The following is a 25,521-nucleotide window of genomic DNA, read 5'->3' on the forward strand; positions in this document are numbered from 1 at the left end:
TTAAAAGGTCGCCTGATAACACATGTAATTGGACTTGTCTGTTTGGGCACCAACGTGGAGTACATCAGGAGAACCTCTTGTGAAAACTGATGTTGTGGATAAGAAGTGAATAAGTTAACCTGTGAAGCCTTTTGGTGCTCTTGAATGTATTGGGGAGTAGGAGAAGGGCATTGATTGGGTTTGGGGTTGGGGTGGTGGGGGAAGCTGTGCGATTGCCATCGCGCTTGCTTCATACAGGCAGAAAGAAGAGCAGAATTGATCTCTGCGAAGATTTTTAAAGAGATGACTTCCTGTTAAAAGTATTGATTGCTTTAACGCTGAGCTTGGATTGGCAGCTCGGCTCTGGTTTTAACTGTGGAAGTGGAAATGATGTGACGTAATGTGTGGTGTGATCTGGTCCTGAAGGAGCAGGAGTATTCAGGCCGTCTGCACGCACGAGGGATCATCGGTGTGAAGTGTGAGCAGGATATCTCAAAAGGTTGTGGATGGATTTGGACGAAACTTGGTGGACTGGTTGTGTGTGTGACAAGGAGGAAATTATTAAATTTTGGTGAAGATCCGGATAAAGTTATTCGTCAACATTGAGAGATTGGGCCAACACCGATATATAGGTTGTTATTTCAAAAGGCTGTGGATGAATTATGTCAAAACTTGGTGGATGAGTTGGATAGGTGGCAAGATCAAGACTATTAGGTTTTCGGTTCAGGTCCGAGTCCAGATCCGGCCTATCGGTGGGATACAAAACGTAAACTGTTCACCTGGTGGAAGTATGCGCTCTACCGAGTGCCGTTGTAGTTTGATTTTGTATTTCCTTTGAAACGTTGTTACTCTGACCTTGTTTTGCATCCTTCTCTTCAGAATGTATAAACTGGCAATGATGAAGGCAGGTGGATCAATAGATGTTTTGCCCTCGTCATCTAAAGCTGAAGTAAATGGCTCTTCCTCAGGTGAGCATCCTAGCGAATTTTTTTTTTTTTTTGTTATTTAAATAAAACAATGGCTTAGCCCATCGGGCAAAGCCGTCTCGAACAGTGTTTGTTCGTATGTATGTATGTATGTCCCCTCAAACGTATACCAATCAGAGCTGAGAATCTGGTCACATGCCAGGGTGATGTGATTACTCCTGATGTCATTACGGCGGTGCTGCGGCTGATTCTCCACACACCGCCATTTTGATTTATATGCCGTTCATGCCGAACATATCGTCGAACCTATCATATTTCACAATCAGCATGCTCTACCTTTACGTTTTTATTCAGTGTGAAACACAAACAAACCGATTGTTAAAATGTCCATCAAATATCGAAAGCATCGCGTTACGGCTCTTCCAACAATCCGGTACGTATAGGCCTTAGGCGTTATGACTCTTCTTCAGACTGCTTTGGGCAAATTAAGCCCAGGTTTCTTAATACAGTCGTGTATCATTTCAGTAGTATCGTTTTCGTAATAATAATCATAATATAGAAAAATTAATTTAATATAACCATGATACTTTAATCCCAATGTCATGAATGGAAGGTTAATGGATTGAAGCGGTGTATATTTCATGATCAATTATAAGCGTTGTTCGGCACTAATATTAATAACCGAGGAAGTAAGGAATTCACCTCGGGTTTTTTTTAAATCGTAATATCATTTTCGAAATTATGATAACGTAATGTTAATATTATAGTGAAGGAGCTGTGGCTCCCACGTCGATCGAAAGAATGGACGCGACAAAAAGCTTGGATTCATCTGAGCTGCTTTATTAGAATCAAACACTCAGGCACTCTGGGAAAAACGTTTTACGGTCGGCAATATATATCTATTCCGCCAGGGGGTTTGCCCAGGCCTGGCGCCAGGGGGCGTGGCCCCGCGGGCCGGCTGCGGCCTGGCAAGTTGAGGGCGAGCCTGCCCGGGCGTCCCGACCGAGGCCTGGCAAGTCGAGCGCGGGCCTGCCCGGGCGTCCTGGACGAGCCCGGCCTGGTGATCGCTCCGCGTCCTTGATAGGTGCAAGGCGATTGTGTAACCCCAGCGGCAGCCGCTACACACGTCCCCCCAGAATCGACTTGCACCGGCAGGGTCAACTTGAGGGGGGTCCTGATGACCCGGCCGAAGCGACCCCTGGCGGGTCGTGGGAGGGGGTCCGGTGAGGTGGTGGGCGGTCGAGTGGGGGGCACCGTGGACGGGGGGCGGCCTCGCCGCGGCGGGAGGGCCACCCGTGGTGGGTGGTCGACGTCCACGTGCGCCGGCTTGAGGCGGTCCACTGCAATCCGGTCCGACCTGCCGCCGATGTCGATGACGAACGACTTGTCGTCCCGTCGCAGCACCCGGAAGGGCCCGTCGTACGGCGGCTGGAGTGGCCGCCGATGTGCGTCGTGACGCACAAAAACATACTCCGCGGTGCGGAGTGCTGGGGGGACGTAGGACTGGGGGTCACCGTGGTGGGATGTCGGCACGGGGGCAAACCGTCGGGCGGCCTCCTGGAGGTCCGAGCGCTGGCGAGCTGCGGACCAGGGGCTGGTAGCGTCGGGCACGAATTCGCCCGGGACGCGTAGCACCTGGCCATAGACCAGCTCGGCGGTGGATGCCTGGAGGTCCTCCTTGGGGGCCGTGCGAAGGCCCAAAAGGACCCACGGCAGCCGGTCGGCCCAACCGCCGTCTTGAAGGCCGGCCATGAGCGCGGCCTTCATGGAGCGGTGGAATCGCTCGCACAACCCGTTTGCTTGGGGGTGGTAGGCCGTAGTACGGTGGAGCTTGACCCCCAGGTTGCGGGCGACCGCGCCCCACAGCTCGGAGGTGAACTGTGGTCCGCGGTCTGACGAGATGTCCGCCGGTGCGCCGAAGCGGGCGACCCAGGTGGCGATGAAGGCCTGCGCCACGTCGGCGGTGGTGGTGGAGACGAGGGGAACGGCCTCCGGCCACCTGGTGGTCCTGTCCACCATGGTGAGCAGGTGTGTGAACCCTCGTGATGGGGGAAGGGGGCCCACCAGATCCACGTTGACGTGGTCGAAACGTCGTTCGGGCACGGTGAAAGGTGCCAGCGGGGCCTGGGTGTGTCGGTGGACCTTGGCCCGTTGGCAGGCGGTGCAGGCGCTGGTCCAATCGCGGACGTCCCGACGAAGGCCGTGCCAGACGAAACGCGCCGACACCAGCTTCTGGGAAGCTTTCCGGCCCGGGTGGGAAAGGCCGTGGAGGGAGGCGAAGATGCGGCGTTGCCAGGTGACGGGCACGATGGGGCGAGGCCGGCCTTGGGAGACGTCGCAGAGCAGGACAGTGTCCGCGCAGGGGATGTCGGCCAGGCGGAGGCCCGTGTCCGCCGCCCGGAGGGCTTGCACCGTGGTGTCGGTGGTTTGGTCCGCCGCCATAAGCGCAAAATCCACGCCCAGGTGGACCGCGTTCGCGCTGGCCCGGGAAAGACAGTCGGCCACGGCGTTGTTTTTGCCGGCGACGTGCCGGATGTCCGTGGTAAACTCCGACACGGCGGAGAGGTGGCGCTGTTGGCGGGCCGACCATGGCTCCGTGACCTTGGCCATGGCGTAAACCAACGGTTTGTGGTCGACGAACGCCGTGAAAGGTCGGCCCTCCAGGAGGTGGCGGAAATGGCGGACGGCCAGGTGTAGACCGAGGAGCTCCCGGTCAAACGTGCTGTATTTGAGCTCGTTCGGCCGGAGCTGCCGGCTGAAAAAAGCGAGTGGCTGCCAAACCCCGTTCACCCATTGCTCATGTACGGCACCCACCGCGTAGTCGGAGGCATCCGTGGTGAGGGCGATGGGAGCGTTGAGCACCGGGTGAGCGAGCAGTGTTGCGTCGGCGAGGGCCCGCTTTGAGCTTTGGAAGGCCGCATCCATTGCTGCGGACCAGGCGATGTCGTGCTTGGCCGGCTTGCCCCGGAGGGCTTCGTAGAGGGGCCGCATGAGTTGAGCAGCGCGGGGCACGAAGCGGTGATAAAAATTCACCATTCCCAGGAATTCCTGCAGGGCCTTTATGGTGCGGGGACGCGGGAAAGTGGTGATGGCCTCGACCTTGGTTGGCAGCGGCACAGCCCCGTTCTTGGTGATGTGGTGGCCCAAAAAATCAACGGCCGTCGTGCCGAAGTGGCATTTGGCCGGGTTGACGATGAGGCCGTGCTCGCTGAGGCGCCCGAACAGTGTTCGGAGGTGGAGGAGGTGCTCGGCCCGGGACGTGCTGGCGACGAGGATGTCGTCCAGGTAAACGAAAAGGAACGGCAGGTCACGCAGCACGCCGTCCATCAAGCGCTGGAACGCCTGAGCCGCGTTCTTGAGACCAAACGGCATCCGCAAGAACTCGAATAAGCCGAACGGCGTGATGACTGCCGTTTTAGGGACGTCGGCCGCCCTGACAGGTACCTGGTGATATCCCCGTATGAGATCAATTTTCGAAAAAATGACCCGTCCCGCCAGACGGGCGGAGAAGTCTTGGATATGCGGGATCGGGTACCTGTCGGGTGTTGTAGCGTCATTAAGACGGCGGTAGTCGCCACACGGGCGCCATCCACCCCCCGGCTTTGGCACGATGTGCAGTGGCGAGGCCCACGCGCTATCGGAGCGCCGCACGATGCCGAGGTGCTCCAACGCGTCGAATTCGGCCTTCGCAACGGCAAGCTTGGCTGGGTCGAGGCGGCGGGCCCTGGCGTAGACCGGCGGGCCCGTGGTTGGTATGTGGTGCTCGATCCCATGCCGTACTGCGACGGCCGAAAACGTCGGCCGCGTGAGGGCCGGGAACTCCGCGAGCAGGCGAGCAAACTCGTTCGCCGCCGGGACGGCGCATGCCAGCTCGGTCGGCGCGGAGCTGCTCAATGTGCATACCAGGGAGCTGAAGGTTTCAGCGTTGATTAAACGACGCCGTTGGACGTCCACCAGCAGTCCGTGTGCGCAGAGGAAGTCGGCGCCTAGCAGAGCCATGGGCACGTTGGCGGTTACAAACGTCCAAGCAAAGCGTTGGCCGCCGAAGCAGAGGGTGACGTTGCGCGGGCCGAAGGTGCGGATAGTCGATCCGTTGGCCGCAACCAAGGAGGGGCCGCAAACCGCGGATTGCCTGTCCTGGTCAGAGGCGGGCATGACGCTCAGTTGGGCGCCGGTGTCGCACAGGAAGCGCCGTCCGGACGCTTTGTCCGTGATGAACAGTAAGTTGCCCGTGTGACTGTGGCCGGCGCTCATGGCAGGTAATGAACGCCGGCCTGGCCGTTTCCCGACCCGCCGAAGGTGCACGGGGGTCGGCATGTCCGGGCCTTCTGTCCGAACCTGGCATGATAGGAACACCACGCTTGGTCGGGTGGAGGCTTCGGACGTCGTGCTGGACGTGGTCGGCTCGGTATAGCGGCCGCCAATTGCGTCGGCAGTTCGGCCGTCGAACGCGCCGGGTGCTCGGGCGCCATGGATGGTGCATCAGGCGGCGGCGGGTCCCATGTCGCCGCTGCGATGCGCTGTCCCGCGGCGGAGATTTTGTCGGCTTCTCTGGCAAGGGCCCGGGGATCTGTGATCGTCGTGCTTGCCAGGGCGAGGCGTACCGGGTTAGGCAGCTGACGGAGGAACAGCTCCCGGAACAGGAATGCCGGAGAGTGCTCGCCGAGCAGCGAAAGCATGTAGTCCATTCGCTCGGAAGGGCGCGTGTCGCCGAGCTCGGGCAAATCGAGCAGGCGCCGTGCGCGTTCCGCCGCTGGGAGGGCGAAAGCATCGAGTAGAAGCTTCTTAATCGCGCCGTATTTGTCAGCAGCCGGCGGGTGCTCGAGGAGGCTCAAGGCGCGGGCCGCGGTGGCGGAACCAAGCGCCGCCACAACATGGTGGAAGCGGGTGTCGTCCGCGGTGATGCCTCGCAGGGCGAACTGAGAGTCCGCCTGAGCGAACCAAACAGCCGCGTGAGCCTCCCAGAAGGTAGGCAGTTTAAGCGTCACTGCCGTGTTCATGTCGGTAGGTCACCAATGAAGGAGCTGTGGCTCCCACGTCGATCGAAAGAATGGACGCGACAAAAAGCTTGGATTCATCTGAGCTGCTTTATTAGAATCAAACACTCAGGCACTCTGGGAAAAACGTTTTACGGTCGGCAATATATATCTATTCCGCCAGGGGGTTTGCCCAGGCCTGGCGCCAGGGGGCGTGGCCCCGCGGGCCGGCTGCGGCCTGGCAAGTTGAGGGCGAGCCTGCCCGGGCGTCCCGACCGAGGCCTGGCAAGTCGAGCGCGGGCCTGCCCGGGCGTCCTGGACGAGCCCGGCCTGGTGATCGCTCCGCGTCCTTGATAGGTGCAAGGCGATTGTGTAACCCCAGCGGCAGCCGCTACAATAGTAAATCTAATCATAACACTAATCCCTTCGTAGTGACTTCAAACTTACTGGAAGTTAAAATATATAATGTTCTACATATTTAAGAAGCGGCAGTTTTGTGTCCATCAAGTCATTACGTCGATGTCATTACGACAGCTGCTCCACCGACCAACATTTTAATTTACTAGTACACCCACTCACTATGGGAGTGGCAGGAAGGGTCATTCCTCTTTGGGGTATATAGATTACAGTCGATCTATGGTCGGGTCTCAAGAACATTGGGTGTGTGTTCATTTACCAAGGTTCTTGTGGAGAGATCGCCAAGTGGTTTAAGCATTCGAGCAAGCACTCCATTCAAAACCCTTAAGGAACGGCTGGCTTGGCAAGCGCAAGCTAGCTGCTTGGTAAATGTGCACACCCACAACCTTTGTGGGGTATATAGATTACAGTAGATCTTCGCTCAGTTCTGTAAGTAAAACTTACCTCATGGATGACGGGATTCCTCCAAATTTCTTTGTTTAATGTTATAATCGGCATTAGCGACTGTTTGAAAAGCTAATAATATGTGTTTGTGGTTTATAATGTTTTACAAGCCCGGCTATGCCGCTGTTAGACTTTTGGGCTTGTTTTTATTTTATTTTATACCTCCGGCACCGCAGGCATTAGGTTTTCAGGTTGTCCGTCCGTCCATGATCAATTTCGTTCCTGCGAAAGCTTAGAAACTACTGAAGTGATGTTTTTAACAAACTCTGTATAAAGGTGTATTGTGATGCAAAGATGAACCGATTCGATTTGGGGTTCCAAGGATCAAAGGTCATCTGAACTTTAGCTGAAAGTAGCAGATTTTAGTTACCATGGTAACTGAAGAACCACTGAAGTGATTTTGACAAAAACTTTGCATAACTATGGCCTGTAATATAAAGATGAAGTGATTAAATTTTCGATTAAACAGTTCAAAGGTCATGGGCCCTTTGATTATTTTGAGAGCCATGACTCGAATTAGAAGCATCTGATGTTCTCTCTGCTACTTGTCTTTTCTCGCTCCCCTCCCCCTCGCTCTCCCTCCCTCCCCCTCGCTCTTCCTCTCACTCTCTCGCTCTCTCCCTCCCTCTCTAATTTTTTTATGTGAAGTTTAATTGAGATCAAATGTAAGTGGGTTGACATTTACCGTCGGCAGAGGCCATTGACACATTCGCGTCAAATTCTATTATCTATATATATATTTTTCTTCCACTCGTACCTTGAGCTACTGACGTTTAGAATTAATGACTAAATACGATGGTGATGAGTTGAGCAATGCTATGCTGGGCTATGCAGTGCATATCTGTGGAAGTGTCTAGCCAAGGAAGGAAGGATAAGAGACCTGGAAAATGAATGTGGTGATATAAATATGGGCATGTGTTTGTGCGAGTGGTGGGATGGTCTTGGTTGGAGGAGGAGAGAATGAGGATGTTTTTTGTTTTTTTATTGTGTTGCACCTTGTTGAAAGGAATTTTAATCCTGAACAATTTCCATGTTTTGGTGTTTTCAGGGATTAGTTCTCCTCATAGACGATCGACACAGTATTCTGCCTTACCCATATCTTCCAGACATGGGTGAGAACAGCAAACCCGGTTTGTTGTACCCTTTGCTGCACCCATGGCCATCTGTTCTTCCTCTGCGGCTCCCCAAGTCCCCGGACCCCTTGTGTTTTGTCTCTGCTTATCCATTGGTTCACACTGTTTTTTAGCGTCTGTTCTGCCACCGCCTTTTGTCCCCCACATGCTCCACCGTACTGCATATTAATCATGTTTTGTGTCCAGTTTGAAAAGGAAATCCAGGGAGTCAGGAAACGTGGAAGACGGTGCGAAGATTGAGGAAGAGGTTGGTAGTTTGCATTGGGGTTTGTTTGTTTAGAATTGCTTTCATTTGTAATTTTCATTGTTCGTGGGCTTGGGAGGGGGAGATGTAGAGGGAAGGAGAATGTATGGTGGTAAATCTATTTTTAAATGTTATTTCATGTACGTATAATGAACAAGTATTGCTGGAAATTTTTATTTATTTATTTATCCTATCCCTTCATTTTCGAGTAGAGAATTCTGAAGAAGTCTGCAGTATTTCGTCGTTCTCCTTAAAAGGTCACTAAGAAACTACATTTCCTCATATCTGCATTTGCTACACATCTGAATGTACGGAATTGGCTCAGTCGTTTGCCGCAGGATTTTGCAATAACCAACGAATGCATAAAGAGGGACAGGAATGAACACATAAGATGTTTACTCTCGCCTGAGGAGAGGGTATTGCATTTGAGTCTGTTTGCCTGTTTGTCTGTTTGTCCGCACAGAATAAATGTGATTTTCTCTGCAACCGTTGGTCTGATCAACAGGAAATTTTCACCATAGATGCAACTCCACCCTTTAAAAAGATAATTATGACGTCATAGGTCACATGGTTCGGCCGCCATTTTGGAAAAATAGAAAAACGTTGCACCTCTATATCTCCGAAAGCGCTGCATAGAAAAAATGGAGACATGGCTCATTGTAAAGAACTCTCCATGGGGAATAAAATATGTTAATAAGGATGTCATAGGTGCCTCCATTATGACGTCATAATGCGACAAGTGCAAAAGTTCAGCCGATCAAGATGAAATTTCTTGAGCGTCATGTAGGCATAAATTGGTGGAGAAAAAAAAAATGATGACGTCATCGGTAACGTGGTTAGGCCGCCATATTTGTTTTAACACAACGGCCTGAAAATACATCCTGGTGAGGGTTTGCAATCTCTGATTGCTCTTTCTTGTTAATACTTGCGATGGAGATCAATGTAACAGGTGTATAAAAAAATCCGTTTATTTGGGTGAAATCTGTATGATCTTCACTCTGTTTTGCCTGTCACTCATCATGCTGTGGTACATCGGTGTGTTCTTGCCCTCCCTGCTTCCCCTTCGCCACACTTTGTGTTGACCTCCTGCCCCATGTTCTGCTTAGCCATGAGCTTCAATATTAACATTAATCAAATCGTTTATGATAAGCCAGCCAAAAAATGGAGATGGAGGGTTTGGGGGTGGGGGGGGGGGGGGGGGAATGGGTGCACGCTTTTTGCACATGTAATAGGTTTCTACTGAATTTAACAGTTGCGTGTTACTGTGTGTCTGCATCCGGTACAAGTGCTTGTGCTCGTTGAATTTCCAAGTTGACAGTAGTATGGGAGAGTTGAGATCTGCACATATGTAAAGAGAGTGAAGTCGATGGCGAGTCGTCGCGAATCCCCATGCTTTCCACATCAAGCAATGTCGAAAGATGGCAAAAAGTTCCATCACGAATGACCCAATATCAAATTATGAGTTTAATTTTGCCCCTGTTTTGACCTCTGTTACCCTAAGTCCCCACCTCCCGGGGCATGAACCGTGGGACAAATCCCAAAAATCGTTACATATTTCATGCGCCCCCCAATGTTTATTGCAAATACAAATTTTCATATTAAAAAAAAAAAGTTTAACATGTGCCCGTAAATGCATTTTTTGGTATTTGACCTTTTGACCACACCCAAGAGCCCAAAATGACACTGCTCTTGCACCTTCATGCCATGTGGTGATCACAACTTACTTATTTCTCTATTTTGGTTATAACTACCAAGTTTGGTGCATTTCCGCACAACCGTTTAGGTGTTAGGAGGACATAGCGTAATGGACAGACGGAGATGATGACAATATTTCTCCTGTTTTTTTTGTTTTTTTTCTGCTTCCAAAAGCTCAATCTCGGGGATTTCCACAGGTGGATTACAATCACAAATGGAGATTGGCAAACAGGAAAACAGATTATAAATAATGATTTATTGGTTCACGAGTTATCAAGTGACCACTATTATCGTCATGTGTGTGCGTCTGTCTGTGTGTCTGTCTGTCCGCAGCATAACTACCCGATTGTCATCTGATCTTGATGAAACTTGGGTGGGAGGTTGATATCATGATCTAGTTGTGTCCTGCCGAGAGTGGGCGTATTGTGCCCATTGTGGGCGGAGCCACGCCCATAAAAGATGTCTTTTTAGGGGGTAATCAATTTCAAGCTACATCTTCTCCGAGGGGTTTGGTTGAATCCGACAGGGGTTTCGATATTTGGTTAGGCCAATGTCATGTGTCTAGCTAGCCCCACGGAGCTCGATTTTTCATTTTTTTCATTTTTTATTTTTCTCTCTTTTTTTTTTTTTCATTTCATTTTTCACTGAATTTTCGGTATTTTGTAGCTAACTAACCTCATAACTGATTATACATTATTTTCTATCTCATTTCAAGATCAGTAACCTTCGTTTTGACATTTCCGGGCCGTACCTGTCCGGGCCTGTTTCGGTTATAGTCAGTCCTTTGTCATTGAATACCGTTCGCTCGTGAACCATTGTCGTCTCCTGACTTGTTAAAATTATATTAAAAAAGGATTTTGGTAGAGTGCAGTGGTGTATTTTTCAAGCATTCCATCCTTATTTATTTTTTGTTTACTGTACAAGGTTTAGGCTCGTGGAAGAGCTATAACACTGAACAGAAAGAGAGGGGAAACACCAACAGCAGAGTTGAAGGACAAAATAGAGGGAGACTTTGAGAAACTAGCGTGGATCGGCGTGCTTTGCGCGCCTCACCACACGTCACTGCAGAGACATACGCATCTTTCACGATGCCTGCTTTCTCTGGGAGGGGGGGTGTGGGGGGTGTGGGTTAATTGGGGTTGATGGTGAATTGGGGGTATGGGAGAATGGACCAAGCTTCATCGCATGAGATTCCAATGATGTTTGAAGGCCTTGGTTTCCACGGCATTAAGCTGAGCAATGTGTGAGGCAGGGGAGCCAGCCCAGAGCAGAGAGATGCACTCCATCTACATATGGACACCACACTAACATCTATCGTAGTCTTGCAATACATAGATTATACTTTTTTCAGCAAGTTATGTGCAATCTCCACCCACCTGCAGGGTAGATACCCTGCTAGTTTTAACATAAATTGCATATCTGCCCACTGAATTGGTTCACCCATCAAAAGATTGAAGCCTATTTTTTTAGGTCAAAGGTCAAGGTAGCATAAATTAGTCAATTTTCATCGTATGTGCATGAAATTTGAAGTTTGCATATTCAGTCAATGGATCCTATTGTTTTTGAGGTCAGAGGGTGAAAGGTCAAGGTCACAAAACTCACCTTTCTCCTGATGGTAATTGTATTTGAACAGAATTTGCACATTGGGTCACGGAATTGGTTAACTAAAAATCAGAACGATCGATTTAGAATCACAATAATTTCACCCCCATTAGAATCAAATGGGACTTTTGTGATATTGTTGCCATTCCTCAATATTCTTTCAATATGTCAACTTGAAACTTGCACATATTATTTCTATGTGTGTGTAGTACATGTGTACAATGTTGTCAGAATTGGTCAAAAGTCAAGGCCATCTGAAACATGTGAATTACCTATTAGGTCGCATTTATAAAATTTATCAGCCAAGTTTATTATGCATAACAATCAATAATGTAAAGAAGCCTGGTGTTGCCTTGATGGTTAAGGTGGCTGGTTTGTGATCTTAGGGTGTTGAGTTTAAGCTCGTGCCGTGCGGTTGAAATAGCAACAGGTGGGTTGACTCAGCCTATCATCCTTCCGATGTTGGCAAAATGAATACCAGCATACTGGTAACAGAGGTCCTGAATCCGCACACAGCTGCATTTCCAGAAAGAGATGCAGCCAGCAGCACAGGCTGCGTACGAACCAACGACAATTATGTGAAAACACTTCATAAATAAAATTTCCGAAATTGCCCAATTGCTGCTACCATGGCAACTATTCTTTACTTGGATTTCACAAGTATCATACTATGCATGAAATCTTTTTTGTTTTTTATATATTTTTAAATAACTTATTTATTTGTTTCCCTTAGGAGAATCAAGCTGATAAAAGGAAAAGAATTGATGGAGAAAATGGGTGAGACAAACAATCGAGTTACAAGGTTCACAAATTGGTTGTGAGAAATGGGCATGATGGGTCTTGTGGTGAGGACACAGGTTGTGGTATTCTACAGGTTGTTGTCCGGCTTGACCCAGGGTTGTGGGGGTCAAAAGTAGCTGCCAGCTTGATCCTCAGTCGCTATGATTGCGGCGGCCAGCTCAACCCCTGGTTGTGTGGCTGCGGTGGTGTCTTGCTCGACCTTCGGTTAGGGGGGCGGGGTGTGTGGAGTGGCGTCGGGTTCGATCCCACAGCCACATAGGGGGTAGGGGGCAGCTTGATCCTCGATTGCGGGGGTGGAGGCGACTGGATCGATCCTCGGTCGCGGGGATGGACTTGCTCAACACCTGGTCGCTGGGGGCTGTTGCAGTGGCTGGCTCGACCATCGGTCGCGGGGGCTGTGATAGCGGCCGGCTTGATTCTCGATTGTGGGGGCAGGCTCAACCCTCGCTCACAGGTGTGCGGTGGTGGCCGGCTAGACTCTAGTTAGCTGCGACAGGCCTGCTAGTCCCCTGGTAGCTGTGGAAAGCCAGCTAGTCCCTTGGTGGCTGCGGCAGGCCGGCTAGGCCCTTGGTGGTTGCGGCAGGCCAGCTAGTCCCTTGGTGGCTGCGGCAGGCCGGCTAGTCCCTTGGTGGCTGCGGCAGGCCCGCTAGTCCCTTGGTGGCTGCGGCAGGCCGGCTAGTCCCTTGGTGGCTGCGGCAGGCCGGCTAGTCCCTTGGTGGCTGCGGCAGGCCGGCTAGTCCCTTGGTGGCTGCGGCAGGCCGGCTAGTCCCTTGGTGGCTGCGGCAGGCCGGCTAGTCCCTTGGTGGTTTGCGACAGGCCGGCTAGTCCCTTGGTGGTTTGCGGCAGGCCGGCTAGTCCCTTGGTGGCTGCGGCAGGCCGGCTAGTCCCTTGGTGGCTGCGGCAGGCCGGCTAGTCCCTTGGTGGCTGCGGCAGGCCGGCTAGTCCTTTGGTGGCTGCGGCAGGCCGGCTAGTCCCTTGGTAGCTGCGGTAGGCCGGCTATTCCCCTGGTAGCTGCGGAGGTGGTGGCTCAACCCACCCCCTCCCCCTTGTCACCCCCGCCCCCTCCCGCTTCCCGGTTGACAAATGTATCAGCTGAAAAATGTAGAAATTTGATTTGGTTGTGTGAGGATAATGTATTGTGATATTAATGGCAGATCTGCTGTTTCTGAGCAGCTTTGCTTTGCCATTTTTCAAATCTTGTTTTCTCTGTCCTCCAGCCCTGGTCTCCGCATGAGGCCAGAGAAAACGGAATGTCCCAACCCAAAACCACCTAAGGTAATGCTTTTTCCTGTTTACTTTGTGCTTTAAAATAAATGTCATGGATGGCACTCGTATTAATCCTGCTTTTCAAATATCGTTTTGGAGTTTGTACAAAGAGAGTTACACCCATACAATTATGTGTGCATGCAAACAGCTGAAGGATAATGTGTTCTTGGAACGAGGTCCTTGCAAATTTCCATGAAATTTCCGTTTTTTATTTTGTTTTATAAACAAGAATTTATCATTGGTTTAAAAAAAAAAATCATTTTTCTTTTATATTCAAATGAAAATGCTGTTGCTTATTGGACCTTTGAGAATACCTTGTTCTGATTCCTTTTTGATCTTCTGCACAATGGTCGTCCATTAATGAGCCCGTCTGCAGCGCAGCGGGAGACGCTTCATTGTGTCGGTGTCTGTCGTGGATTTAACGTTTTTAAGCCTTCGAGCTGTTGTCATCAAATTTTCAAAAAAAACATAAACATACGGTGGGATGCAAAAATAGGAGTCAAGTCGGAAATGCATTAATTGAAACGTGATAACAAAATAAACAAGCATTCTGTGTATTGCGCTGCAATACATGTCCCCGACCGGCAGTCTGTCGTCCGGAAAACTGTTGGGGAAATTACCAAGGGTTATTTACCCACAGGTTCTGAATCGCTCCCAATCGCTAATTACCTCAGGACGGGCTCACCTGTGATTCACACTCGGGACTTTGATTTATACACCTTGCAGACAGGTCAGCAGAAGCACGACAAAATAGGTTGTTGATAAAGAACCTTTCGAGTCGCTAAATATCAGTAATTTATTATAATTTCCGGTTCACGATCAATGATCGATGTGTATATTTATGTTGCTCGGCTTGACTCCGCCCATTCAGAAAGCGCGCGCTGTCGCGCTTTTGACGTTCGCAGATGAGGCTGAGGGCGGGCGGTGCGGCTTGAGGAGAACTCCAGAATAAACAAGAGATATCCATTTTTTAATATTTTCGTTTAATTAACGATACTTGCCAAACCACGTGCCCTATAGCAAATTCCAAAAGGACATTTTAGTAGACTGACATGCTGAACAGATCTGTGAAGTTTCCCCTCGATTGGATCAAAAATGAAGGAGCTGCTCGGTTTTAAAGGTTCATGCTTAAAAACGTCATAACTCTGAAACCATGTAACGCATGACGTCATGCTCGCTGACTTTTTGTTCTTCATGGGTATGCGATCCTGCCAGCAAAGTTTGGCCTCGATCTGTTCAGCCGTTGCAGAGAAAAATGGGTTTTGGTGTTTTCACGAAAAACAATATGGCGGCCGAACCACGTGACCTGTAACGTCATAATTACGATTAAAATATTCTACAGACCGAGTCCCCCCTACGGTGAAAATTTGATCTCAATCGGTCCTATTATTGCAGAGAAAATCTTTTTTAAAGGAAATTAAAACTTAAAATGGCACTGAATTAAGGATCATCAGAATTATCAGAATTCCCAAAGTTCAAAGTGCCATAACTTTGTCAAAAATGATCGAAACGTCGTGAAGTTCGAACTCGATCTGTAACTTATCATGAGGAAACCATGTACCAAGTTTGAAATCATTAGCATTAAGCGTTTAGAAAAAAAGTCCGGGAAAACTGTTCTTTGCGTGACGGACAGACTGACGGACAGACTGACTGACGGACTGACGGACGGACAGACCGACCGACGGACGGACGGACGGACGGACGGACGGACGGACTGACAGACGGAGGGACGGTGTGCAAACCTATAGACCCCTCCGGTGTACACCGGTAGGGGACTAATAATAGTAATGTGAAACCAAGAGCACTTTCAAGGGATTTCCATGAACTATTAAGGATATAACAACACTTTTTAATCCCCTACCGGTGTACACCGGAGGGGACAATAGGTTTGCACGCCGTCCCTCCGTCTGTCAGTCTGTCAGTCTGTCAGTCCGTCACGCAAAGAACAGTTTTCCGGACTTTTTTTCTAAACTCTTAATGCTAATGATTTCAAACTTGGCACATGGTTTCCTCATGATAAGTTACAGGTCAAGTTCGAACTGCACGACGATTCGATCATTTTTGACAAAGTTATGGCACTTTGAACTTTGGGAATTCTGATCATTCTGATGATCCTTAACTCAGTGCCATTTAAAGTTTTAATTTCCTTTAAAAAAGATTTTCTCTGCAATAATAGGACCGATTGAGATCAAATTTTCACCGTAGGGGGGACTCGGTCTGTCGAATATTTTAATGGTAATTATGACGTCGCAGGTAAAGTGGTTCGGCCGCCATATTGTTTTTCGTGAAAACAAGAAAACCCCTTTTTCTCGGCAACGGCTGAACAGATCGAGGCCAAATTTTGCAGGCAGAATCGCGTACCCATGATGAACAAAAAAGTCAGCGAGCATGCCGTCATGCGTCACATGGTTTCAGAGTTATGACGTTTTTAAGCATGAACCTTTAAAACCGAGCCGCTCCCTCATTTTTTATCCAATCAAGGGGAAACTTCACAGATCTGTTCAGCATGTCAGTCTACTAAAATGTCCTTTTGGAATTTGCGATAGGTGACGTGGTTTGGTAGATAACGTTAATTAAACGAAAATATTTTTTTTAAATGGATATCTCTTCTTTATTCTAGAGTTCTCCTCAAGCCGCAGCGCACGCCCTCAGCCTCGTCTCGCGAACGTCAAAAGCGCGACACAGCACGCGCTTTCGGGAGGGGCGGAGCCAAGCCGAACAACATATATATATATATGACGAGAATAGAACCATGTTCCACACCTTGAGTTCAAGAGATAACAAGATTTAATGATGAACCAATATCACAGCGCTGTGGAGGGTGTAAGAGTCATACCATTCACAAATGAACAGCATGGCCACATACACTCCTGAGTTCCTTACAGAAAGAACTTCCTTATATACTTGCAGAGTGTGATAAAAATCTCCGCTAATTTTGGCAAGTTTCAGCAGTATAATACACAATGGGGGAAACGTTGACCAGTACCCCCACCCTTGTCCTATCTTATTTGGCATGAGCAAAGGGCAAGATGCGGGAGGGAGAAAGAGCACCGTGACATTCTCAAAACTTATCTTCCATGTTGGCTTTTGGTCAAGGACAGACAGACGCGTTTTCACTAGGGGGTCTAACGGAGCAAGCGGTTTCACTATCTTTCTACATTTTTTGGCACAGTTGGAAAATATAGCATAGTTAAAAAGCAAGAGGGAACATAGTAAGCTTAATCCTTTTCACAAAGCAACCATTATTAAATGCAAACCACAATTACATAAGGCACAATAAAAGGCATGATCTCGACATTCCCCCATTTGGTCTCTACGAGACTACGTATCACAGAGACCAGGCCACATCGGCTTTATTTGCAAAGCAAAAGAGTATAGTGTTATATGTGGCCACATCGGGCTTTATTGAGTGTTGTATGTGTGTCCTCCAAGGGCATGCCACGCACATAAAGTACCTTGCATGCATGTTTGAAAGGTGTCATGTTGTGCGTGTTTGGAACATGAAGGCTCAGAACATGAAAGTCCATTAACGTTTCGGATCCACAACGAAGGCGTCTGGTCCAGATGAGGTTCTGCTCCGCCAGAGGGCCAGCAACCTCCCCTTGCTCCCCCCACCCTTTGCAGATGCGGTCCTTGCAGATCTTCGAAGTTAATCAACGATCATGCCCATGAGATCTCTCACGTGCTGCTGTTCTGGGGAATACATAATGTTGTCAGTATCTTGTGTCTCATGTTCCTGGTCAGGGTACAGAGCGTTAAAATCCGAATCACTTGAAGCAAAGAGATCCGAAACATTTGAAGCAAAGAGAGGGACTTCCTTTATGTCAAAGTCTCCCATGGACGCCTGGTCGGCTTGCGGGTCTAGGATATCCATGTCGGGTCCCTCGACTGCCAGACCCAGCGTCGCAATCAGATCCATAGTTGGGTCGGAAGGGGGTGTACAGCTGTGAGCTTGTAATACATAAGAGGCGTTAGCCAGTACACGCAAGGGGTTTACCACACAAGTATCACAGCCATCACAAACATCAATACAGGCATCAGCCAGTTCCCACAAGGGATTTTCAACACAAGTATCACAGTCATCACAAAAATCAATACAATCTTCTGAAGCGCCGGTCACATCTGCCTTGTTGAAGGACCCATTCAGGTCGACGGCCTCTGTGGTCAAGATCATGGTCTTCCGACGGCGGTTTCTTCATCGTCCATCCTGAAAAATACTTTCTCACACACACCATGATCAAATTCCTAGCCCCCCGTCCCACCAATTGGCATTTAGTTACCTTATCTCTCAGATGGTTGGCTTATTCATAGCCGCATTTCCTGTGTCGTGTCTGGAAATTCAAATGCCATATTTACTTTCACCAATTTCCGAAAATACCTTCCTTTTAATCATCTTCCCTACATCTAATAATACATGATTTACCAACCATTTCCCCCCCCAACCATAATCGGTCAATGGAAATAATCGGTATTCTCCCCTTCAAAATTTCACTGTTATCCTATCAATACCTGGACATTTTTTCCCTTCCTTCCTAGATACGCGAATTTCACACCAGTATAAACCCACTGGAAAAATTATCTGAAAAATAACGAAATCGTCTCCAAGTTCTCTAGCTAATCTCCATCCGCAATCACCAACTTTACCCTCCTGTGCATTTTGCCTTAGGTTTTAGAACCTAGAGTCTACCAAAACAACAACAACTAGAACGGGCACTCGGTAGAGCGCATACCTTCGCCGCAGCTACTGTTCTGTACTTGGCATGGGAGTGTAGGGAACAGAACAGTGAACAGTTTGGTGCTGATTTCATGCAAATCGGATAAGAATTGACCGAGTTATGACAAACAAGATCGGGCATTGAATTCTGAACATTTTGGCATTAGTTGCATGCCAATTGGATAAACATTTTGGCATTAGTTGCATGCCAATTGGATAAAAATTGACCGCGCTATGGTAAAAATACGATTTTGACCTTTTCGTGACCTTGACCTTGACCTTTGACCCGATTGCTCCCAAAATCTAATCAAATGTGTCCCGTATAATAACCAATCATCCCACCAAATTTCATGCAATTCGGTTGAATACTTTTTGAGTTATGCGAATAACATACACACACACACACAGACATACAAATAAATACACAGCGATCAAAACATAACCTTCCGCTTTTGCGAAGGTAACTAGCCTCCCAAAGCCATTTCCCTGCCAGAGCGGGGGTTAGCCTTGCGGTCCCCATGACAATTTTCTTCATTTTGCTCTATCACCTCCCTTTGAGCAATAATTCAATTGATGTGATTCCCACATACCTGGTGGAGTTCTGTTCACCTGGTCTGCAGAGCCGTGATCCAATCTTCACCAGCCCCAATCACCTCCTCGATTGGGGTCATTCTGCATGTAGCAATCTAACACAACGTTTTTAAACTTTACATTCATTGGTCCCCCCAGTGCAAGCCAACCCCTTGTATCACCTTCTTATCACAAAAACAACAGTCCATAACTAACCACTTTCCTTTATTTCCTGTCTTTTCCATTAACTTTTTACAACCTTTTCCTCTACTTCCTCAACAATTCCTGCAGTCACCTGTCATTGACAAATAATCCATCTGAGTCGACTTTCCAATCCAATCATCTTTGCACTTTCCACGACCTTCTTCACACTTCCTCCCAAACCTTTCCTTCAGACACAACCCACATGAGTTATGAATACAATTTCCCCTTTCAGGCGCGTGTCTAGCCACTCACAAAGTGTCCTTAAGACAAAATCATCATATTTCACACCTCAGCTCTCGAGACCACCCAGGGGTCCCTTGAGAGATGCATCCTAATGTTAATCAGCTCTCGAGAGCTCAATTTTGAACAGGGGTAAAACCAGCAATACTCAATTCTGCCAAGCAAGAGGCCAGAGCAGTATCACCCCTCTTCCCTCTGCCCACCATAACTGGCAGACAGACAATGGCGAGCCACAAGCCCCAACCCTACAAGGCTCCAGCTCCCATCCAAAGGACACAAACTCCCTCAGACTGGCATAATCTCTTTGCCAGCTTATGTACGAACCAAGATTGCAAACAAATAGTTTTCCAAACAAAACTCAGTTGTCACCCTATTGCACCATATCGGCAGAATTCACTTCAGCTCTCTACCACTCTTGTGTCGAGTGGTGCCCAAAATGACATTGCACGAACCCTTTCAATACCTGTTTAAACCTACTGCCATTTAACGACGCTTCCCAGACGACGGTTCCCCATACACTATTCTGGCACAAAATTGTTGCATCCCACAGATGCCACGATTATTTGAACAAACTCATTTTCCTAATCCACCTTTTCAATTTTCATTTCAATTTAAAGTTAATCCAATGTCCTCTAATACCTCTCTTAGCATCCCATGCACCTGTTGCAGACACCTGTTTTAGCCTCTGGCCCAATAGCTGCCCAATAAACAAATAATAAAAAGAAAATAACCTGATCTATTTATTGAAATAGACCTAATTCTCATGTTGGTCAATTTTTTCACCAACTGTGACTCTCGCGTCAATCCTGCCATTCCCAACCACATTTCCAGCGAGGATGACGTCACTATTTCACACCTTTCCTCCTTTGAACAGCGGGAGTCCTCCAAGAGATGCATTCCGATGTAAATCACTTCAAAGTGCCTAATTGGCCCTTCCTGGAATCGCACCTTTAACATTACCGGCACCGCCCTTTCTTGGTTCAAATCTTACCTCTGACAGACACAAATCCACTGCTCAACTCTATCCTGACGGACTGCATCACTGAAATAAATCCTGGCTTCAAATCAACTTTCTCAAACTTAACTATCCCAAACACAGCTCTTGTCCGCCAGGCTGCAAATTCAAAGCATTTCAGTCCCCCTTTTTCCCATACACTAGCCAGTGTAAGTCAGCCAAACATAAACAAAGAGGTTCCAGCGAGCTGTGACCTCCATAACTCTAAACAACTCCACTGGCACTTTTTAAAACAAACTTTCCCAGTCACTTACTAAAATAAAGTGCAGCTCTTGTCCGTAGATATACGTTAACCAAGATTACATGAGACTTGACAACAATAGTACTGCCCCGTGGAGCAAGGCATCAGAGACAACTCCCCTCCACCTTGACTTACCCCAGGTAGAATTTGGCTACCTACAGAGAAAGTACCTGCACAACACATTTACAAACCAATTCGTCCCCTCGTATTAGGGGACATCACAAATGTTCCACCACAATTCACAGCAGGTGACCACCCACCTGCCTTCTGTCGAAGTCCAGTTCAATTTTCTGAGTTTCCATTCACAGACAGACAGACAGACGAACCCCCAACGTACTAACAGGATGGTCTCACAGAGGCCATTCCATTCAAATCTGTAGGCTGCCACGATTCTTCCCGCCAGGGCACACCATCATAGTCACCATAGTCACACGACATGTCAGCAGACACAGTGAATGACATTCGACACCATAACAGACACCGCAGACACTGCTCCTCCTTGATCCATATCTGCAGACGCAGTCAGACACACCCAGTCGGACAGACAGACTGGCTCCACATTACAACTGCAAACATCCGAAATGACAACAGCTAATACCAAATATTTATTGTCCCCCTTTCAGGGAAGTCAAATCAACCACCATTAAAGCACAAAACAGAAAACGACCATATACTCAGAGTATATACCATATACTCAGAGACCCGAAAATCAAGCAGACAGACCGACAATCGAACCTGTCTTTCGACACTGCCGAACGACAAGTCTGCAGACACTGAGGGAGTGACTTTCGACCCCCAGTAAACACCGCGGACACCGCTTTGGTCCGCACCTGCAACTCCATCACGCGCCTCCAACTTCTTTTTCGGCGCATCGATCAACACAAATGTACCGACGCATCTTATATTCTACACATTGCTATCCAACCTTTCGCCACAGTCCCATCACAAACAATGTATCTATCGCGGCATGCATGGCAGGAATCACACTCGCATTGCACCAACATGGAATTCGAGCACATTCCATAGTTGCGAAAATATTGTGCTGGACAAGACATTATTATCATCGACTTGCGCTTTCACACGCATGGCAAAGTCCATGGATGTACAAAGTCGAAGTGCCCTCTCCCTTAATTGATCCACACTGCACCTCGGCACACATCCTCAGATAATTAAATACATGTTTTAATCCAAGCGTGCATCCTCGCACCGCTCCACCATCACCTTCCAACCACCGCAGGTGCACCTGAACTCCATGGCACACCCGCAACTCCCTCAAAATCAGTGTTCAAAGACATGACTCCATGGATAGCCAGAAAGCCAGACAAATACGGACACATACACACAGAGATAGACACAGGTGGGTTATCGCCTGCATTCTGTACAAATTCCAAAGTACTCATCCGGATTGCCCAACGCCTGCAGGCAATTTGGGGAACCCCTTGTCAATCAATGACACACATCAATGACACACACACAATAAACACAAATTCACGCTGCTATGACAGATCATTCATTCCCTTATACACACATACCATGTGACTGACCCTTCATTCTCCATACAATACAGTATAAATTCATGCACACTCATGCACACTCCAATCCTACCTACCTGTGAACTTACCTGGCCCCTTGCTGTGATGTGAGCCTATCCATCCCTTGGTTTCTACCTGGATTTCTTTCTTCCTGTGCTTTATCTGCTTCTTCCTCTGCTCTTGAAGTCTCAGCACTTCTCCTGCCTTTCTCCTATCTGGTATCTGCGCTTTTCTGATTCCAGTTTAATTTATCCTTCTCCAAAAATCACATAAACATTTCCTATTTCCAGATATAAGAAATAACCAATATCTCCCTTGAGATACAAAACAAAACGCTTCCCACTCAGCACACAACATACATGTGCTCACTCCAACACATCACTTCAAGCTACCTCATCACTCGCATTGTTCACACACACGAATGCGTCCCCTGCTTGTGCACAGCATGGTCCGCATTCCTGTCTCGATTCTGTCCCACCTCGCTGTTCCCCGTGAGGCAGCTACTCCGTTGCCCCGGTAACCTGCCTGCATGTCTCGGCTCGCGTGTTCACAGCTGGATTCCACACACCTCGTACATTATAATCCTCTCTGTTTTATTTCTCCAGATCTAACCTCATCTCTTGTCCAGAAAGAGCTAATACTTGACCTGCCTATAGCATATTGTCAGAACTCCTTCCTTTGGGTAAAAACTGCACTGGATGTGCATGCCTTAAATCCTGAGATAGGACAAAGAAGATCTCGCGAGATCTTGGAGACTGCGGCAGGGATTTTCGAAGCTCCACACGGTCTCCACGTTTTTCGAAGTTAAGTCTGTTCACAATTGTATTTTGTCGAAACTGTATTTATCTTTCGGTGTGTGAAGTTATTGTGTGCAACTTTGGTTGTTTCTCGGTGTTTATCTTTCATAAATTGATCGTCTGTTTGCCGTGTCGTGTCTTGAGGCCTTGTACAGTGTGCACTGTACAACCTTGAGGCTTTGTTTTTCTCTCAGCGGTCCGTCGTTTGTGATCCAATAACTTTCGTTCTCTGTATTCCCAGGCTTTTCACCCATAGCCTACTTCCTTGTGTAAATCTCAACTCAAAAAAAAAACAAAAAAAAAACACATTTCCTTCCCTGTTCTCATTCGTTTGTTCATTCTTATTCGTTCGTTCGTTCTTCGACCACGTGTTTCTCCCCCATTTCCCCAGATAGTTTTCACTCATTAACCTTCAATGTTTACACTTTCCCCTCAAGTTATGTATTCCGTCATATTTTATAACACCTTTTTCTTCTTCTTCTTTAAAAGGCTGCTTTCGACTTGCTCACCAAATCAATTCATCCCAAAAAAAATATCCATCTCCTATAGTGCCTTTTTTCTACATTCCCTAAACTCTCCTGCACTCCATCCTCCATCCAGTGTCCTTAAACGTATTTTTAACTCGAAGGTCACAAGAAACTCATTTTGCAATAAATGTTCGTTTCCCATAAATCGTACACTTTCAAAAATCCAATCTCACCCCTCCCCTCCAAATCTTCCCCATAACCCCTCCCCTCCAAATCTTCCCCATCACCCCTCCCCTCCAAATCTTCCCCATCACTCATCCCTTTCAAATCTCGCCCCTTGCCCCCTCCCTCCTAAACTACCCCCTCACCCCTCCCCGCCAAGACGCCCCCTCGCCCCTCCCCTCCTAGACTCCTGCCTCACCCCTCCCCTCCAAATCTCCCCCATATCCCATCCCTTTCAAATCCCTCCCCTTGTCCCTTCCCTCCCAAACTCCCCCCTCACCCCTCCCCTTCAAATCTCCCCACCCTCATTGCTTCTCAATTTCCCCCCTCTCACTCCCCCTCCTCAAAGCGTCCTCCCCGCTTCTTCCCCCTTCAAACTCTCACCTCCATCTCCCCCAACCTTCTGCCTCGCTCTTCCCCCTCCTCAAATAACACCTCATTGTGGCTCACCCAATCACCATCAAACCTTTTGTCCGCCCCATCCTTCCCTTTCTCCGAGCTATTCTGAAATCTCTGACACACCTTCAACAGCTCTCCCTACCTCTTCCACCTCTTCCACATTTTACCCTACCCCTCCTCCCCCCTGTTCTGTATCTGATGCTCCCCCTTCCTCTTCATTAACGGTATGGACCTCAAACATCCGGGGCCTTCGTTCAAACTTAACTGATCTCTCCATACAGGTTGCTTCTGTCAAACCAGACGTGATCTGCTTAACAGAAACTTTCCTCCTTTATGATGTCTCTGATTCCATAGTATCTCTCCCGGGCTACTCCCTCCTCCGGTATGATAGACCTGAGCCTCGTCCTGGAGGCGGGGTTGCTATCTTTATCAAAAACTCTCTTCCTCACTCGCCCTGCACTGCACTCTCTCCACCTCACCCCCAGGAATACCTCTGGCTACGGCTTCCCCTTCGCTCCCACCTCTTGTTCATATGTGTGTTATACCGTCCACCAAACAGTGATGACTCCATCTACATCTCGCTGTCTGATGATATGGACCAACTTCTATCTACTCATCCCAACTCTCTCTTCCTCATATGTGGTGATTTCAACTGTCATCATGCCAGTTGGCTGGGTGTGGGTACCTCTCTCACCAGCCATGGCTCCTCAGCAAAGGACTTCTGCGACTCACTGGGACTGACACAATCTGTCAATTTCCCGACCCGGATCTCAGTCAACGGAACATCTTCTCTTCTGGACTTGGTTATGACTAACTTCCCTGAAAATGTCTGCTGCTCTTCTTCTGCTCCGATCGGATCATCTGATCATGTCCTTGTTAAAGTGGACATCTCTCTGACCATCCTCAGGGAGCCTGCTCAGCGTCGACGAGTCTGGCATTTCACTCAGGCCAACTGGCACGGTCTTCAAGCAGCCATCAATCATCTGGACTGGTCTCCCATCTCTACCACCTCTGACATCAACTCATCCTGGGAATTCTTCCAAAGTAAATTGCTCTCTCTCATGCACAGATTTATCCCATCTCGTCTTCAGTTGTCATACCCTTCCTCCCGTCCATGGTACACGGAATCTTGTGGTGAGGCTGTTGCCCAGAAACAACTTGCCTTCGTCTCCTGGAAAGCAAATCCAACGGAAGGAAATCTCATTTCCTTTCACAAAGCCCGAAACAAGTGTGTGTCCACCCTCAGGAGAGCCAGGAAACAATATCTCTCCGTTCTCAAGACCGAACTCTCTTATCTGTCTCCCTCTTCCAAATCCTGGTGGCGTCTGGTCAAATCCGTTTCTGGTGTTTGTTCCCCCTCCATCCCCTCCCTTACCTCAAACGGCTACACAGCTGACTCCGCACGTGAAAAAGCTGAATGCCTCAACTCTGTGTTTGCCTCTAAATCTTGTGTCCCAAACCCATCCCTCTCTGTACCCACCATACCCAGTCGTACCCTGCTGCTCCTGGACTCCGTGTCCTTTCCTCCTGACAAGGTGGAAAAGTTTCTGTCAACCCTCGACTCTGATTCTGCAACTGGACCCGACGGCATCAGCCCACGGGTCCTAAAATCCTGCTCTGCTGCTCTATCTCACCCT

At 48.5% G+C, this 25,521-nt stretch overlaps 1 protein-coding gene across 4 annotated transcripts in view; it reads left to right on the plus strand.

Moving 5' to 3' along the window:
- Window positions 1-25,521, plus strand: part of DNMT1 (DNA methyltransferase 1) — a 142,429-nt gene that overhangs the window by 16,947 nt on the left and 99,961 nt on the right. For 3 of the 4 annotated variants that reach the window (XM_068132592.2, XM_078766314.1, XM_068132593.2), the window contains 5 exons: window positions 859-947; window positions 7,791-7,854; window positions 8,062-8,122; window positions 12,150-12,193; window positions 13,435-13,492. In XM_068132592.2, the coding sequence (XP_067988693.2) occupies window positions 859-947; window positions 7,791-7,854; window positions 8,062-8,122; window positions 12,150-12,193; window positions 13,435-13,492 (316 nt within the window). Of the gene's footprint in view, window positions 1-858; window positions 948-7,790; window positions 7,873-8,061; window positions 8,123-12,149; window positions 12,194-13,434; window positions 13,493-25,521 lie in introns of all 4 variants that reach the window. The other variant, XM_068132594.2, reaches the window with a different exon arrangement.

This window comes from Myxine glutinosa, chromosome 12 (genome assembly GCF_964187855.1).
Source record: "Myxine glutinosa chromosome 12, kmMyxGlut1.1, whole genome shotgun sequence".
Classification (NCBI taxonomy): domain Eukaryota; kingdom Metazoa; phylum Chordata; class Myxini; order Myxiniformes; family Myxinidae; genus Myxine; species Myxine glutinosa.